Genomic DNA, 16,239 nt, shown 5'->3' with positions numbered 1-16,239 from the left:
GTGATGAGTAGATATACGTGTTGTAATATGAGTGAATATGTTTATATTTGTGGCTATATTGGTATCAACAAGTAAAATATATGCTAAACATAATTACATTGGTAATATTAACGAACAGTGTGACTGTTCATTTCACGTACATGTTTTCATAACATAATAATAAGAGAGATCTTAGGACAAAAAATACCATGCTAATGTACGATAAAAGTAGTGACAAATTAAAGCATGTGAAGAAAACAAGAATTATCGTTACCAACTGAACGGATCAAGTCGTAGCGTTGTTTCAAATCACAGCCAAGAATCATGAAGCACAATTTCAAGGTTCGAAATTGTGCTAGCAAAGAAGCAAATCTTCCTTAATTAATGCATACAATTGAGAGAGAGAGAGAGAGAGAGTTTCAGTGGTGCATACGTATAATGAAGGCTAAGGGTTGACAGAAGATTGGGAGCTTCGCCTCCATGTCCATGTTATTGTAGGGATGTTTTCCGACGCCGCTTATTGTGTCCAGCTAATCGCCGGCGACAACTCCTTTTACGGTCATCAAACTCCGATACGCTGTGAAACCTGTCAATTCACCACCATTCATTCATTATTCGACTCATGACTCATGAGTGTCTTTCCTACAACGCAGTTGAATGCACTTTTTTAAATGCAGAGTCAAGTTTATTAAGGAAATATTGACAACTTTATGGTCTGTAAATAAACTAAAAAGTTAAACAATCAACAATATCAACAAAATTGATGACAATTCGCATTTTAAAAAAGGCAGTTAATCAGCCATGAGTATTACAGTCTGATGGTATTTCTCTCTACTTGAAAGTGAGAGGTTTAGGTTCGAATTTCGTGAATGACGAATTCGATACCAAATTAGGCTACCCATTGTGTGGCTTAGCCAAACTCCCCCTCCCCTTAATGTAAAAATATCGATATACTACAAAAAAGGCAGTTAATCACACTTTAGAAAAACATGAGTAAGTGTGTATCTACAATTTATGTTGATGTAGAACAAAAGGCCGAATGGGTTGAAGAGGAAATGAATCGTCAAAAGGCAAAAGGAAGCAATGGGAATTTGCAAATTTGACATTCGAGGTCCGATTTAGGCCCATGGTACATTTTTAGAAAGGGAACGATGCCACAGTTCAAACACACAATAGATTTTGGCCATCCGAGATCGTTTCAGCCTCCAAAACGTAGTTTTAATTTTTGTTATAAAAATCGAACATTTGAGTTATCTTCCAATTAATGTTGAATTATTGTCATTTTAAAGTTCAAAGTCCTTTGAGTTGTTTTAGGAGTTGTAGTCCGTCTATTTAAGCCGTTTGACTGTTTCAATGTGATTATCAAATATCAATTAAACAAAACAACTTTTGGACTTTCTGTCAAACCCTGATGGACTCCAAAAATCTTGTTTTTCAAGGGTTTACGTTTGTATCTCTCTTGCTTCGTGCTGCATCATATTTAGATATATATATATATCTACATGAATACTAATTAGGCAACAATTAAGAAAACCGTTTAGCTAGGCATACTAATATTGCCTTCTCTCCATAAGATATGGCATGAAACTGTAGGTGTGGGTTCTTGCAAGTTTAATTCATACTATAAACCACCCGGGAACCTTTTCTTTTGAAAGGACTTCAAGGGAAAAGGTAAACCCTACATTTCCCAGCAAAAGAGCTTTCTGAAAGAGGGCATTTTATTTATTTTTTGCTTGATCATCAGGCATCACACGAGAGAAGAACTTCATAGATAAAAAGGTTTGAAGGTTGTCTAAGTGTTTAATGGAAGAGAGTTATTATTTGCAAAACTGTGGTAGTTGAAAAAACAGTTCTAAAATTGTTACCTACTACACTGCTGGCAAAAGCGCTGCAGGAATCCACCCATGAGCACCGCCGGAGCCTTGGCATGAACATCACAGACCTTGTGGCGGCGGTAGTATTGCTTTAAATCACTCAAATCAGCATTGCAACTATCTACCTTACAACATGGCCCTGCTGTAGACCCTCCTGCACCAGATCTTCTCCCTTTTGGAGAAGGAGCAGTACTATTCATCATCATCACTGTATCTCTCCTCTCATCCTCACCATCCACTATTGATGGTGTCCCACTCCTACTTTCTTCTTCTTCCTCCTCCCCCTCCTCCTCTTCCTTGTATTTCACCCAGGTCTTCTTTCCATGAGCTCTGCCTGATTCCATGTTTTTCCGACAGAAGGAGAAGCAAAGAAATGAGAGGAGAAGGAAGATGTTATATTCAAAGCAGAAGTAGGCTAAAATGAAAACATTGATCAAACAGCAAAGGTGTAGAAAAAGGAAGAGAAGTGTGTGTGTGTGTGTGTGTGTGTGTATGTGTGAGGACCACAAGTTCCATTTGAGTGAATGGTACCTCCAAACCCTAGAATTATTTACTCCAACAACACATCGTCTACATATGATTTTTACACTACAACAACATAACCACAGTTCAAACTCATCTTCACTAAATAATATCTAACCTCAATTTTAGACTTGATTAGTGCTCGTTTAGAGGCACTTTTCTTTAAAACCATTAAGTGATTTTATGAAGGGACGCTTTTTATGTGTTTCTCATTATAAGTGATGTTGGCCCCTTGAAAATTACTTTCAAATGAGCGCTTAACCATTACTTATATTAGGGGGCTAGGCACGAATTTAGTAACTAAATTTGGGTTCGGCTAAGCCAAGCTAAGGTGCTCTAGAGCTAGGTTATTTCGAAGGACTTTTTTTTTTTTTTGTTGTAATTTGAGATGAACTGGAGGACACTGAAACGCGTCCATGCATGTGTGATTATTACGCCATATAATCTTTATATAGAGCACAGAGCTTATGTCTAAACCAATCCTGGATCAACCTAACCAACAACTCAATTGTTGTAAAAATGAATTTGATTTGTACATTTGTCAATTCGTTACAAGCCTATGTTGAGTACGAGTCTCATATTGATAGGATGAATGACCTTACATGGGCTTATAAGTAAGTTGGGCTACTCCCCATATTGCCAATTGGTTTTATGGTGGAACCTCAACTTTCTTCATGGTCTCTTAAGTAGGTTGTCTCACGTGTGAAGCCAAACGGCCACATATGCTCCACGTCACCCGTTGTTGTTCACGTGTTGAGCTTGAAAATTCGCCACACGTGAGGGGGCGTGTTGAGAATGAGTCTCACATTGATGGGAGGAGGGATCTTGCATGGGTTTATAAGTAAGTTGAGTTACTCTCGATATTACCAATTGGTTTTATGATGAAACTTCAACATTTTTCAGCCTAAAGCGCTATAAAAATTATAGATATGTTATAATTTATATGGTCAGGCTTAATTATATGAATATATACATATAGATATTGACAGCCCTTTTCATAGAGAGTGTGACTTCTTCATTCATAATGTATTATAATTATTGGAAAGTGAAAGGTGAAAGGCCAAAGAAAAATTAATCCTAAATGATCCAATGAGGCAGCAACAGTGCCTTATCATGCTTTGATACATATGGTATCATATATTGTCACTTATAAATAGGGTTTGGTCCCCATTTGTACGATCCAACCCATGAGCAGATTCATGTGCAACATAGAGCACCGGTGGGTTTCAAATCTAATCCCTTAGATTTGGATTAACTAGTGTAACATATTCAAATGTACTCTGAAGAGAATGGCATATTCTAATTGATTGGGTTAGACATCATAATGGGCGAGCCACAAATTAGGTATCAAATGTAACAAAAAAATAAATATGTCTTCATCATATGTGTGAATCAAACATGAGACCTCTTACTTACTAGTAAAGATGAATACCACTAAATTGTAGTACTAACTAGTTGGTAGTTTTTTTGTTATGAACATTAAACAAACAAACAGAAGATGAGCCTTGCACTGACAAACTATGTTCTCTTATTTTAATTGCCAAATGAGGCATTTGCTTATTGATTAAGAAGATTAGGTTAGTTTGCCAAAAAAAAAAAAAAAATTAGGTTCAATTGAATTCAAATACAAGAAGTGTATAGCATGTGAAATAAAAATTTATTTTTTCTGTCAAATTATAGATTTTGTTAGATTAGATGTTAGATTAGTTATCGACAAAGTTTTTTCAAATTATGGGTTCGACATCCATGACGACCAAATTCAACCCTAATTTAAATCCCAACTAGCCCACTAGGCCCAAGAAGGTTAGCTTAATTACAATCTTGGATCTAGATCCTTGACCCATTTTTGTTTGGGCTGCAATTTTAGCCCATTTTTATTTGGGTTACAATCTTATATGCAGTCCAACCAAATGGTGGCCGAAGTCATTGAGCCCTTCTTATTAGGCAAAAGTTGCTCGACATCGAAGCCAGTAGTTATTGAGCCCTTAATATATTGGGAAATATTTGTTTCACAATTGGCCCAAATTATCAGATATTTTCATGCATAGTAGAAAAATGCGTGTGAGTTGCTGCATGTGTTTAAAATGTTTTTAATACATATGCATACAAGGGGGTTTATAGAAGCTGATTTATATACATAAGTTCAGAGTTATCAAAAGATTGGCAATTTTCAACAGTTCATTATTCCAAAGATCTTTATGCTACAAAAAATAGAGATGTTACTTGTATACATGTAGCAAAATGCCCAACCGGTGCGGATGTGGGTTTGGCGGGAACTTGCGTAGCTCCAGAAAGGAGAGAGTGATATCGAGCAAAAGAGTGATGTTGGGAGAGACAGAACAATGTTCAGTAGAGAGAGGAGACAAGAAGACGAAATCGATGAACACACTGATTTTTAGCACAGTTCTCCCAAAAAAGAAATTCACATTGGTTTTTCAGAGAGTACAATATTAGAATAACATAAATTAAGCAGGAGAAAAATTAAAACTACAATATACTTAAAAATAGTGAATCAGTTCATTTTGAGTTTTAATTTAGATTGAATTTGCATCTACTTAGAGGTCGAGGACCACACACTAGTAGAGTAACCGCTATAATTACAAGGCTTGATTATTGGCTTTTCTTTGAGTGATTGGGGGTTAAGTAATGATAATATTGTTTAAGTTAGACCATATACAAAAAGGATCATATAGCTTAATAGTAATACTATAACTACCAACACATACAAATATATTTTATATGCACGTTTTGAAAGTTACTCCAATTTTTTTAATAGGTACAGAAAAAGTTGGCTAGTTGTTGAAGTTAGGATTTCGGTGTATGGAATGTGTTCTTAACCAACTCAGCTATAAACTTCTTTCTAAGAAAAAGTTTGCGGTAAATAGTTGTTTAGTTGTCATATTAATCATTTTAGCTTTTTTTTTTTTAGCTAAAATTTTTTTTTAGTACAAATAATATTCTACACTAACATAAGTGTTTGAATTTGAAATACAGTGATTTGGAGAGGTAAACCTTAAATTACCACTTACCCATAACTTCTAGTTTTATTATTCAATTTACTTAATGTTAAAAAATTTATAGCATTTCATACCGAACAAAGGATGATTCTCTTAATATTTGACGTAAATATATACCCGACCAAATGTCCGACCTTTTCATGTCACGAAGGTTGAAGAGAGGGTTAATCACACCTAATGCCAATGTTTGGCATAATTACCTCTCTCTCATCATAATTACTTCTTATCACCATGCACTGCATATCCACTAATCACATTCCACAACATATTAGTTAAATATGATATATGCCAATTAATTAGGAGAAAATGAGGGAAGGTTTGTGGGTGAGACACCTTGAAGTGGAATAGTACCACACTCACTATCATAATCACATGTCACAAATCATTTGCCCATTCCGAACAAAGTCAAGCCACATACATGTGGTTGTGGGGAGTTGGCCATGAAAAAGAACCATGTCTACATGTTGCCTAATGTAATAATGATGGTGAAAGGTAGGTTAAATAACCCACGGACTTTCAATTTAGTAGTACTTCTCTTTTTAATTGGGTAAGAAATTTCAAGTTCGAACAACATATGTGATTAACCAGCACTAAGATCCAATTGACGAAGAGGTTTATATTATTACAGTTAATAAGATTAACCTAAAAATAAATGTTTTTCATTTGTCGTTGATGTTCCTCAAACAATGCTGTTGGTAATGGACAAAAGAATTCAAGATCGACCAACGTAATCATATCAATGTAAGATTACCAAACCAGACATTTAATTATGAAGGAATGATAATTTATGATCTACAAATCCCTCGATGATCATTAATTATTGTGCATGCTTCTATATGGGATAGGATCAAGAGACAAAGATTTTGACAAATATTTTTACACTTCTTTGTAGCCTTTAGATCTCATAAGATCCAAGGTCTTGTTGATTAAGAGTGATTTAGAGGCTTTTAAAAATAAATGACTTGAATGATTATGTGGATTATAACCAATAAGGAAAACACTAATTTAAATAAAAAGAATATCAAATAATACTAAAATTGAAAAAGAAATAATCAAACTTTGAAATATCAAGCGTAAAAAAAAAAAAAAAACATGAAATTCCATTTCCATCTCTGCTGAAGAGGTCTACAACTTCTTAATGAAAAGTCTTTCTTTCCTTCAAACAATGAACCCTAATTATAGAAAAACAAAAACAAAAAACAAAAACATGATACCAAGCAGAAAGAGTTTTGCTTTGACAATAATTTGTTTTGAATTAAGCACCCTAATCCTAGGCTAGCAACTCAATCACTTTGCCACCTACCATTCATTTGCACCGTATTTAAACAAAAAAAAAAAAAAAAAAGGTGAAGTCCAAGAGTCAAGATTAAAGATTTAGAATTTAGGGTTTTGTTCTGAGAAGATTCAAGAGACTGATAGCTTGATTCGTTGTACTGTGCATCAAAATTTCATATCAATCGAATTAGAGTATCACAGGTAGTGAGGCGCGACAACATTGATCTGTCTCCTTACCTTTCTTGGGTGTTCTTCACTATGGGTTTCTCCTTACCTTTCTTGTGTGTTCTTCACTATGGGTTTTACATTCTTTCTCTATCAGTTCAAATTTTGATTTTTGATTTGATTTGATTTTATTAGATAATTCTAATTAATTTAAATTTGTGTTTTCCTTATTAGTTATAATCCACAAAATCATCTTTCTCTATCAGTTCAAATTTTGATTTTTGATTTGATTTGATTTTATTAGATAATTCTAATTAATTTAAATTTGTGTTTTCCTTATTAGTTATAATCCACAAAATCATCCAAGTCATTTAATGTTTAACTGTCACATCCCAACCCGGGCCCCTACCACATCCCGAGCTCGGCTCCATTGTCGTAGCACGATATTGTCCGCTTTGGGCCCTGACCACGCCCTTACAGTTTTGAGCTCGGCTCCATTGTCGTAGCACGATATTGTCCGCTTTGGGCCCTGACCACGCCCTTACAGTTTTGTTTCTGGGAACTCACACGAAACCCGAAGCCAGTGAGCTCCCAAATGCCTCGTGCTAGGTAGAGATGAGAATATACATATAAGGCTTACAGGATCCACTCCCATGGGCGATGTGGGATGTTACATTAACAATCTCCACATCATTCTTAATCTAGACCCTTGATTGTTATAGGATCCAAAGGCTACAAAGGAGTGTAAAAGTGTTTGTCAAAATCTTTGTCCCTTGATCCTATCCTTATATATATATATATATATATTTATAATGAAGAGCATGATCTGTTGACAGCTTGTTACATAGAATGAGTGATTGACGGTTCTCACTACCATTATGCGTTTAATTAACAATTTTTTATCCAACATTGATACTATAAAGTATAACCATCAACTAAATTACATTTCTCTATATATGCACTTGGGTTCATGTTCGATCACCATCAATTCTTCTCCCTCATAACATTTAACACTTTAACCAAATCTCTCTCCCTCATAATATTTAACAATTTAACCAACTAATACTATTCTTTGTTAAATAATTTGTTAAAAAAAAAAAAAAAACTAAATTACATTTTCACAAAGTGGAAGAAACCTCCATCAACATCGCTGCCCTAATCCATGTCTATTAATGCATCGTTGGATTTGATCTAGTCTACCAACATACGTGAAACATGTGGACTCTCTCTCTCTCTCTCTCTCTCTCTCTCTCTCTCTCTCTCTCTCTCATGAATAGATTAGCAATTAAATAAAATAGTTTAGGGCACACCCAATTTGATTATTGTCCTTATTAATCCCCAACATTCCGAAGGCCCCACGGGACCGGCGGCACTTGAAACTTCTAGATATATAGCAATTAGTCCTTCCACCCCAGCTTAATCCTAAACAATGTAATCATAACATTATAATAATGGTGTTAGATTCTCTAATCATCTTCATTCTTGTGAGCTGTATACCATTTTTAATGGTTAATTCTTCTAATTAATGAGCATCTGAGAGTTAGACTAATTGATTAAAGCAAAGTATATATATCCCATTTTCTCAAATTTGAATGTATCATAAATATTAGAGTTTAGAATATCTATTTACCCTCAAGTTTGAATTTCCTCGTGAAATTTTCATTTTAATAATAATATAAATCAATGCCACACATTGAAGCAAAAATAAGGTGATGTGAAGTACAATGGTTTTGATCAAATCCACATACTGATGCTTAAAATCGAGCTGAATGGGATTATATGCTTGAAACCAACGACTTACTTGGAACTAATACTTTTTAAATCCCAGAGTCACTTTATTAGGCAGCATAGGAGTTTGACTACTGCATCTTTAGAATCACATGCTGCATGAGTTGATTACTAATTAAGTTTGGCGTTCATCTATTTTATCAGTTAGTGGAAATGGGATTATGATGTGAGTAGGTCATCGATCTCCCAGCAGAATATTCCCTAGCTAGCCCTACCTGGGTCGTCAGTCATCATCATGTGTTTTTGTAGTTGTTCCACGCGAGTCCATGTCTATGGAAATGACAATCTTCTGACTTCTGTGTAAAACAGTGGCCACATTGTCATTGAATCACACATTAATATCAGTACAGCTGCAGGTACATGATGGATATATCTGCGGTCGACAAATGGAATATGTAGTTCTAGAAAAACTCCATTCGCATTCTTCCTTCCACATCATTATCTGTATGTATATATTCTATGTACTGTATATTTCAAGATCAAAGATTAAATTCCAAAAGTAGGCCATTGCCTCATCATTGCTGGGTGTGGTCATTGCCTCATCACTGCTGGGTGTGGCCAACTGAAACTTCCTAACAATGTTGTTCATAGCAAGTTTTGAAGTGCCAGCATCCTGCTATGTTCTCGTACTAAACTGAAAGGCGTCGTCTGTAGAAAACCGAGATCAGGTTTCGCACCTCTCCTAGTGTTTGCTGTGCTTGACTGACTTCACGTATAGGGGTAAAACAAGAAGGTGGATTGTCTGCCTTCCCATTTCTATACTCTCCACATACCCTTCTGTTTGTGTAGTCACGTTTAAGTCACGTCAACATTTTATATTCCTATTACTTTTTGTTTTATTATTTCTATAAAAAATTAATATAAAATGTTGATGTGGCTTAACCGTGACCACACATCATAGAAGGACATGGAGAGAGTATGGAAATAGGAGGGCAGACAATCCACCTCCGTAAAACGATTAGGGATTGAATCTTGTAATTTATAGGAAAAGCATTGTGCAATGCGAGATAATGTTCTCGGTTCCGAACAACAGTCTTATATCTACTGTAGTATATCATATATGCAACATGAATTTGATGCAACTTGCAGTAAAAGCCGTATGATTTTAATTCTACCCTATTTTGCGTTCAATATTGTGGGAATGACCTCGGCTTTTGGTATAGATGTGAATGCTCTTAAACCAATTCATCAACGATCCTGTGCAATCCGTATGATAACTTTCTCAATTGTCTTCTTCTTCCACCTTTCAGCTATTCTTTTTCGGCCTTTTTTTATACAAAAATATATTTACAGTAAGGAGTAAGAGAGTGAAGAAAAGTACCAACAATGCTTTAGTTTCTTGTGAAAAATGCATCCTTGTCAGTTGAAAAGTACCAACAATGCTTTAGCTTCTTGTAAAAAAATGCCTCGTCCTCCTCTTCCTACCAATATTTTCTTGTTAAGTGAGTCTCACGCTATTGAAGGCTTATTCTTGGGCTAATTTGGTCTCGTAAAGGAGAGATTTTTCAGTATGCCGAAAACATAATCTGGTACTAAGTGTCATACAATTGGTTGAAAATTAAAAAAATAAAAATTCCAACCAATTGTATTAAGATATTTGATGTACGAAGTTATGTTCTTGACATATTAAAAAATTTCTCCTCACAAATGCTTTGAGTAGATAAATTTTGTTGAGCTAAAAACTGTATTTTCAGTTTTGAGGCTCGTATATGTTATCTTTAGGGACAGTGGGTCTTGAGTCGCATCGCACTTACCAAAACCAATCGCACAATATTTGCGATTTTCCCAAAACAGCCCAATAAAATTTTGTATGCGGCGGTCCTGACCCAGAGACTCGCCTCTCGTCTCTCTCGCCGCTGCCTCTCTGGTCTAAGATATTTCAACAAAACTCCAGAGAGACGCAGAGTATACGGACAAGGACACCATGATAAAATCCCAGAAATAACACAAGCCAATTCACAGAGAGAGAAAGAGAGAGAGATGGCGGACAGCTCTGGTTACAAGGAGTACGTTGCGGGCTTGATCGCCGGCGCGGCCACCGTTGGAATCGTTTGCATTGCACTGCAAGGATACTAAGGACTGAACGGGTATGATTCTGAACTTTATCTAGCTGAATATCTCTAACGTAACGATCTAGAACCATTTTTCTTTCGGAAAGGGTGCCAATGTTATAGAATTTGAGTTTCCGCATCATCTTTTCCAGGAGTGCTGACTGATATTGGGTCCTTAACAGATTAAGGGACTTTACAGAGGGGCAACATCATCTTTTGTGGGGATGGCTTTTGAGAGTTCACTTGTTTTCGGCATGTATTCCCAGATCAAACACTCACTGCAGGTTTGAACGAAAACAAAGTGGACAATCTTTGTTTATTTTATTTTGTAATGATCTGGATAATGGCTTCTGTTAGATGCATAATAGCGAACCAGTTTAGTGACTTTATCGATACGACTTCTATAAAGATATTGTGTATCCGTTATGGTTCTTATGTGACGTTCTTCTGAATTGCAATGACACTTGAAGGGAAGTGCCCAAGGTGCAGGTCCACAGCCCCAAGTCATAATTCCATCTGCAGCTTTTAGTGGATCAATCATCAGTTTTATATTATGCCCCTCGGAGCTGGTGAAGGTAAGAGGAATTGGATGGTTTTTAGATTGTTCCGTTGCTTCTCACGGTTTACTTATTACACTGCGTTTTCCAGTGTAGGATGCAAATTCAAGGCACAGACTCTGTGGTCCCAATGTCTAGAAGATACGGCAATCCTCTTGATTGTGTCCTTACAACTGTGAAAAATGATGGGGTAAGAAAATACTGTTATTTCTGGCGACAGTGGCGAGCATAACTTTTTATGATCATTTTAGGTGATTGAATGCTTTTCAGGTTAGAGGAATTTTTCGAGGAGGTTTTACAACATTGTTAAGAGAATGTATTGGAAATGCGGTCTTCTTCAGCGTTTATGAGTATGTCCGCTATCACATGCATTTACAATTGAAATCTGCTTCAACTGACCACAGAAACTTGATTGACGTGGGAGTTGGGATTGCTAGCGGTGGCCTTGGTGGTATAGCAGTATGCATCTTCACAATTTAACGTTCTCTAGTACACAAGCTCACATTCTTATTCCACTAGACTTATAAATTCTGATGTTCTCACCCTACTTCCAGTTTTGGTTGGCTGTTCTACCCTTGGACGTGGCAAAAACCATAATTCAGATGACTCCAGATAAGAACGCTACAAGAAATCCATTTCAAATCTTGAGCTCGGTAAGGACACCCCTCTCTCTCTCTCTCTCTCTCTCTCTCTCTCTCTCTCTCTCTCTCTCTCTCTCTCTCTCTCTCCCCCATCCCCCTCCCAATCCCCCGGAAAATGTTTAAAATGGCCTTTGTTCTTTTTTCCTCTGTAGATTTACAGAAGGGCTGGATTGAAAGGATGCTATATTGGTTTGGGTCCTACTAGTGTACGGGCTTTTCCTGCTAATGCAGCGGCAATCGTCACCTGGGAGTTTGCCATAAAACTATTAGGCATCAAGCGCGACTAAGGATTTCTCTACAATAACCAAATGCTTCCAACCTGTTTGGCAACTTTTAAACCGCATTCAGCAAGAGAAAATTCTTTCACTCAGATGAACTCCAAGGGTGTTACTATGCTTGTTTTCTCGATTTAAGGAGCTCGAACATTTTTTCTACAAGAAAATATCAGAGATTGGAGTGGTTTGTTGTGAGATTTTTTTTGTAATGATTGTTGAAAAGTTTGTATCAAGGATTTCACATGTTTTACTGTAATTTCTGTCAGCAGATATTCAAGTTTTTCTAACAAAGCAGCCAAGAAGTTTTGGTTGGTGTTTTTCTGTTCTTGATATTACATTTTTTTGAAAGATTAGAGAGAAAGGTCTGGACATGGCTAATTCATATGGTAAATTTGATAGCCCTCCCCATCCCGTCACACCCGAAATGTGATGATGTAGATATACCTGCTGTAATATGAGTGAATGTGTTCATATTTGCGGTTATATTGGTATCAACAAGTAAAATACATGCTAAACATAATTAGATTGGTAATATTAACGAACAGTGTGACGGTTCATTTCATGTATATGTTATTCATAAAATAATAATAAGAGAGATCTTAGGACAAAAAATACCATGATAATGTATGATAAAAGTAGTGATGTGCATAGTTGCATACGTATAATGAAGGCTGAGGGTTGACAGAAGAGAGAGAGCTTATCATATGCCGGGTGGAAACTAATAAATTAATTAGAAATGCCACCTCCATGTCCATGTTATTGTAGGGAGGTTTTCCGACGCCGCTCATTGTGTCCAGCTAATCGCCGGCGACAACTCCTTTTACGGTCATCAAACTCCGATAGGCAGTGAAACCTGTCAATTCACCACCATTCATTCATTATTCGACTCATGACTCATGAGTGTCTTTCCTACAATGCAGTTGAATGCACTTTTTTAAATGCACAGTCAAGTTTATTAGGGACATATTGACAATTTTATGGTCTGTAAATAAACTATAAAGTTAAAGAATCAACAATATCAACAAAATTGATGACAGTTCGCATTTTAAAAAAGGCAGTTAATTAGCCACGAGTACTATGATCAGGTGGTATTGTTCTTTACTTGGAAGTGAGAGGTGTTACGTTCGAATGTCGTGGATGGCAAATTCGATACCAAATTAGGCTACCCATTGTGTGGCTTAGCCGAACTCCCCCTCCCCTTAATGTAAAAATATCAATGTACTAAAAAAAATAGAGGCAATTAATCACACTTTAGAAAAATATGTGTTAGTGTGTATCTACAATTTATGCTGATGTAGAACAAAAGGCTGAATGGATTGAAGAGGAAATGGACCGTCGGAAGGCAAAATGATGCAATGAGAATCTGCAAATTTGGCGTTCGAGTTCCGATTTAGGCTCATGATACATTTTTTAAAAATGAACGATGCCACAGTTTAAACACACAATGGATTTTGACCATCCAAGATTGTTTCAGCCTCCAAACGTAATTTTAATTTCCGTTATAAAAATTAAACATTTGAGTTGTTGTCCAATTAATGTTGAATTATTGTCACTTTAAAGTCCAGAGTCCCTTGAGTTGTTTTAGGATTTGTAATCCGTTTATTTAAGCCTTTTGAGTCTTTGACTATTTCAATGTGATTATCAATTATCAATTAAACAAAACAACTTTTGGACTTTCTCTCAAACTCTTATGGACTCCAAAATTCTTGTTTTTCGAGGGTTTACATCTGTATCTCTCTTGCTTCCTGCTGCGTCATATTTAGATATATATATATATATTTATATATATTTAATGGCGCTTGAAATTAACAAAAAATTATGTGCCTACATGAATAGTAATCAGGCAACAATTAAGAAAACCGTTTAGCTAGGCATACTCACTAATATTGCTTTCTCTCCATAAAAACTGTAGGTGTGGGGTTCTTGCAAGTTTAATTCATAGTATATAAACTACCCGGGAACCTTTTCTTTTGAAAAGAGTTTAAGGGAAAAGGTAAACCCTACATTTCCCAGCAAAAGAGCTTTCTGAAAGAGGGCATTTTATTTATTTTTTGCTTGATCATTAGGCATCACATGAGAGAAGAACTTCATAGATAAAAAAGAGTTATTATTTGCAAAACTGTGGTAGTTGAAAAAACGGTTCTAAAATTGTTACCTGCTACACTGCTGGCAAAAACGCTGCCGGAATCCACCCATGAGCACCGCCGGAGCCTTGGCATGAACATCACAGACCTTGTGGCGGCGGTAGTATTGCTTTAAATCGCTCAAATCAGCATTGCAACTATCTACCTTACAACATGGCCCTGCTGTAGACCCTCCTGCACCAGATCTTCTCCCTGTAGGAGAAGGAGCAGTACTATTCATCATCATCACTGTATCTCTCCTCTCATCCTCACCATCCACTATTGATGGTGTCCCACTCCTACTCTCTTCTTCTTCTTCTTCCTCCTCCTCCTCCTCTTCCTCTTCCTCCTCCTCCTCCTCTTCCTCGGACTTCACCAAGGTACTCTTTCCATGAGCTCTGCCTGATTCCATATTTTTTTGACAAAAGGAGAAGCAAAGAAATGAGAGGAGAAGGAAGATGTTATATTGAAAGGAGAAGTAGGCTAAAATGAAAACATTGATCAAACAGCAAAGGTGTAGAGAAAGGAAGAGAAGTGTGTGTGTGTGTGTGTGAGAGAGAGAGAGAGAGGACCACAAGTTCCATTTGTTCCTTTGTGAGCGCAAAGTATAATAGTGAATGGCACCTCCACCAAACTCTAGAATTATTTACTCTAACAACACATCATCTACATATGATTTTTACACAACAACATAACCACAGTTCAAACTCATCTTCACTAATTAATATCTAACCTGAATTTTAGACTTAATTAGTGCTCGTTTAGAGGCACTTTTCTATAAAACTATTTGGAAAATCACTTAAAGTGATTTTATGGAGGAACGCTTTTTATGTGTTTCTCCTCATAAGTGATGTTGGTCTTCTCAAAATTACTTCCAAATAAGCTCTTAATCATTACTTATATTAGGGGGCTAGGCACGAATTTAGTAACTAAATTTGGGTTCGGCTAAGCCAAGCTAGGATGAGCTAGCTAGGTTATTTCAAAGGACTTAAATGGGAACTTTAACGAAAAACTATCTATATTGTTCATTTTAACAAAAAATCATATTTTTACACTAAAAAGTCAATCATGGTACTGTTCACTTAACCCTTTACTTTGTCCTTATCGTTAAAACTCATAGTTTTCAATCATTTTTCATTAGTTTTCCTAAAGACAAAATAAAGGGTAAAGTGAATAGTATCATGATTGACGTTTTAGTGTAAAAATATAGTTTTCCGTTAAAGTGAACAGTACCGAGAGCTTTTTGTTAAAGTTTCTTTTTTTTTTTTTTTTTTTTTTTTTTTCTTTTTTCTTTTTTTCTGTGTAATTTGTGATGAACTGGAGGACACTTTAACGCGTTCATGCATGTGTGATTATTACACCATATAATTTTTATACAAGGCACATAGCTTATGTCTAATCCAATCATGGATCAACCTAATCAACAACTCAATTGTTGCAAAAAAGAACTTGATTTGTACATCTGTCAATTCGTTATAAGCCTATGTTGAGAACGAGTCTCACATTGATGGGAGAAAGGACCTTACATGGGCTTATAAGTAAGTTGGGCTACTTCCCATATTGTCAATTGGTTTTATGATAGAACCTCAACTTTCTTCATAGTCTCAAAGCAGGTTGTCTCATGTGTGAAGCCAAACAGCCACACGTACTCCACGTCACTCCGTTGTGTTGTTCACGTGTTGGGCTTAAAAATTTGCCACACGTGAGGAGGCGTGTTGAGAATGAGTCTCACATTGTGGGAGGAGGGATCTTGCATGGGCTTATAAGTAAGTTGAGTTACTCTCCATATTGCCAATTAATTTTACGGTGAAATCTCAACTTTCTTCGTTTTAAAGCCCTATCAAAATTATAGATATGTTATAATTTATAGGGTTAGGTTTAACTATATGACTATATACATATCTATAGGGTTAGGTTTAACTATATGACTATATACATATATAGATATTGACAGTCCTTTTCATAGAGAGTG

The 16,239-nt window shown here is 36.1% G+C and overlaps 3 protein-coding genes across 4 annotated transcripts; 1 reads left to right on the top strand and 2 right to left on the bottom strand.

The window, feature by feature from the left end:
* Window positions 1-125: 125 nt before the first annotated feature.
* LOC137725855 (squamosa promoter-binding protein 1) lies at window positions 126-2,305 on the bottom strand. The gene is made up of 2 exons (XM_068464668.2): window positions 1,845-2,305; window positions 126-565 (listed from the first exon to the last, which is right to left on the bottom strand). Exons 1-2 carry the CDS (start codon window positions 2,195-2,197, stop codon window positions 469-471), a joined length of 450 nt encoding a protein of 149 aa, XP_068320769.2. The 5' UTR covers window positions 2,198-2,305; the 3' UTR covers window positions 126-468.
* An 8,051-nt stretch (window positions 2,306-10,356) lies between these two features.
* LOC137727135 (mitochondrial arginine transporter BAC1-like) lies at window positions 10,357-12,476 on the top strand. 2 transcript variants are annotated; one of them, XM_088693763.1, is made up of 7 exons: window positions 10,357-10,707; window positions 10,854-10,955; window positions 11,142-11,246; window positions 11,320-11,418; window positions 11,499-11,687; window positions 11,783-11,881; window positions 12,022-12,476. In XM_088693763.1, the coding sequence occupies exons 2-7, from the start codon at window positions 10,896-10,898 to the stop codon at window positions 12,154-12,156; spliced, it is 687 nt and encodes a 228-aa protein (XP_088549889.1). In that variant the 5' UTR covers window positions 10,357-10,707; window positions 10,854-10,895; the 3' UTR covers window positions 12,157-12,476. The 2 variants fall into 2 exon arrangements, with proteins under 2 accessions (XP_088549889.1, XP_088549890.1); XM_088693764.1 differs by having other exon boundaries at window positions 10,824-10,955.
* Window positions 12,477-12,691: 215 nt separating this feature from the next.
* Window positions 12,692-14,830, bottom strand: LOC137727086 (squamosa promoter-binding protein 1-like). Its single transcript, XM_068466023.2, has 2 exons — window positions 14,300-14,830; window positions 12,692-12,997 (listed from the first exon to the last, which is right to left on the bottom strand). Exons 1-2 carry the CDS (start codon window positions 14,677-14,679, stop codon window positions 12,901-12,903), a joined length of 477 nt encoding a protein of 158 aa, XP_068322124.2. The 5' UTR covers window positions 14,680-14,830; the 3' UTR covers window positions 12,692-12,900.
* Window positions 14,831-16,239: the final 1,409 nt, after the last annotated feature.

The sequence above is a fragment of the Pyrus communis genome, chromosome 5, assembly GCF_041283825.1.
Source record: "Pyrus communis isolate YQ-2024b chromosome 5, ASM4128382v1, whole genome shotgun sequence".
NCBI lineage: Eukaryota > Viridiplantae > Streptophyta > Magnoliopsida > Rosales > Rosaceae > Pyrus > Pyrus communis.
This window is presented reverse-complemented; position numbering and strand designations above follow the sequence as displayed.

What these genes read in the sequence shown, in the direction of transcription:
- LOC137727135 (XM_088693763.1), top strand. Translation starts at nt 10,896, where the DNA reads ATGGCTTTTGAGAGTTCACTTGTTTTCGGCATGTATTCCCAGATCAAA. An exon ending in GTGGCCTTGGTGGTATAGCA is followed by an intron (nt 11,688 to 11,782) that starts GTATGCATCTTC and finishes CCCTACTTCCAG; the next exon opens with TTTTGGTTGGCTGTTCTACC. An exon ending in CATTTCAAATCTTGAGCTCG is followed by an intron (nt 11,882 to 12,021) that starts GTAAGGACACCC and finishes TTTCCTCTGTAG; the next exon opens with ATTTACAGAAGGGCTGGATT.
- LOC137727086 (XM_068466023.2), bottom strand. Translation starts at nt 14,679, where the DNA reads ATGGAATCAGGCAGAGCTCATGGAAAGAGTACCTTGGTGAAGTCCGAG. An exon ending in TTTTGCCAGCAGTGTAGCAG is followed by an intron (nt 12,998 to 14,299) that starts GTAACAATTTTA and finishes GTGAATTGACAG; the next exon opens with GTTTCACTGCCTATCGGAGT.
- LOC137725855 (XM_068464668.2), bottom strand. Translation starts at nt 2,197, where the DNA reads ATGGAATCAGGCAGAGCTCATGGAAAGAAGACCTGGGTGAAATACAAG. An exon ending in TTTTGCCAGCAGTGTAGTAG is followed by an intron (nt 566 to 1,844) that starts GTAACAATTTTA and finishes GTGAATTGACAG; the next exon opens with GTTTCACAGCGTATCGGAGT.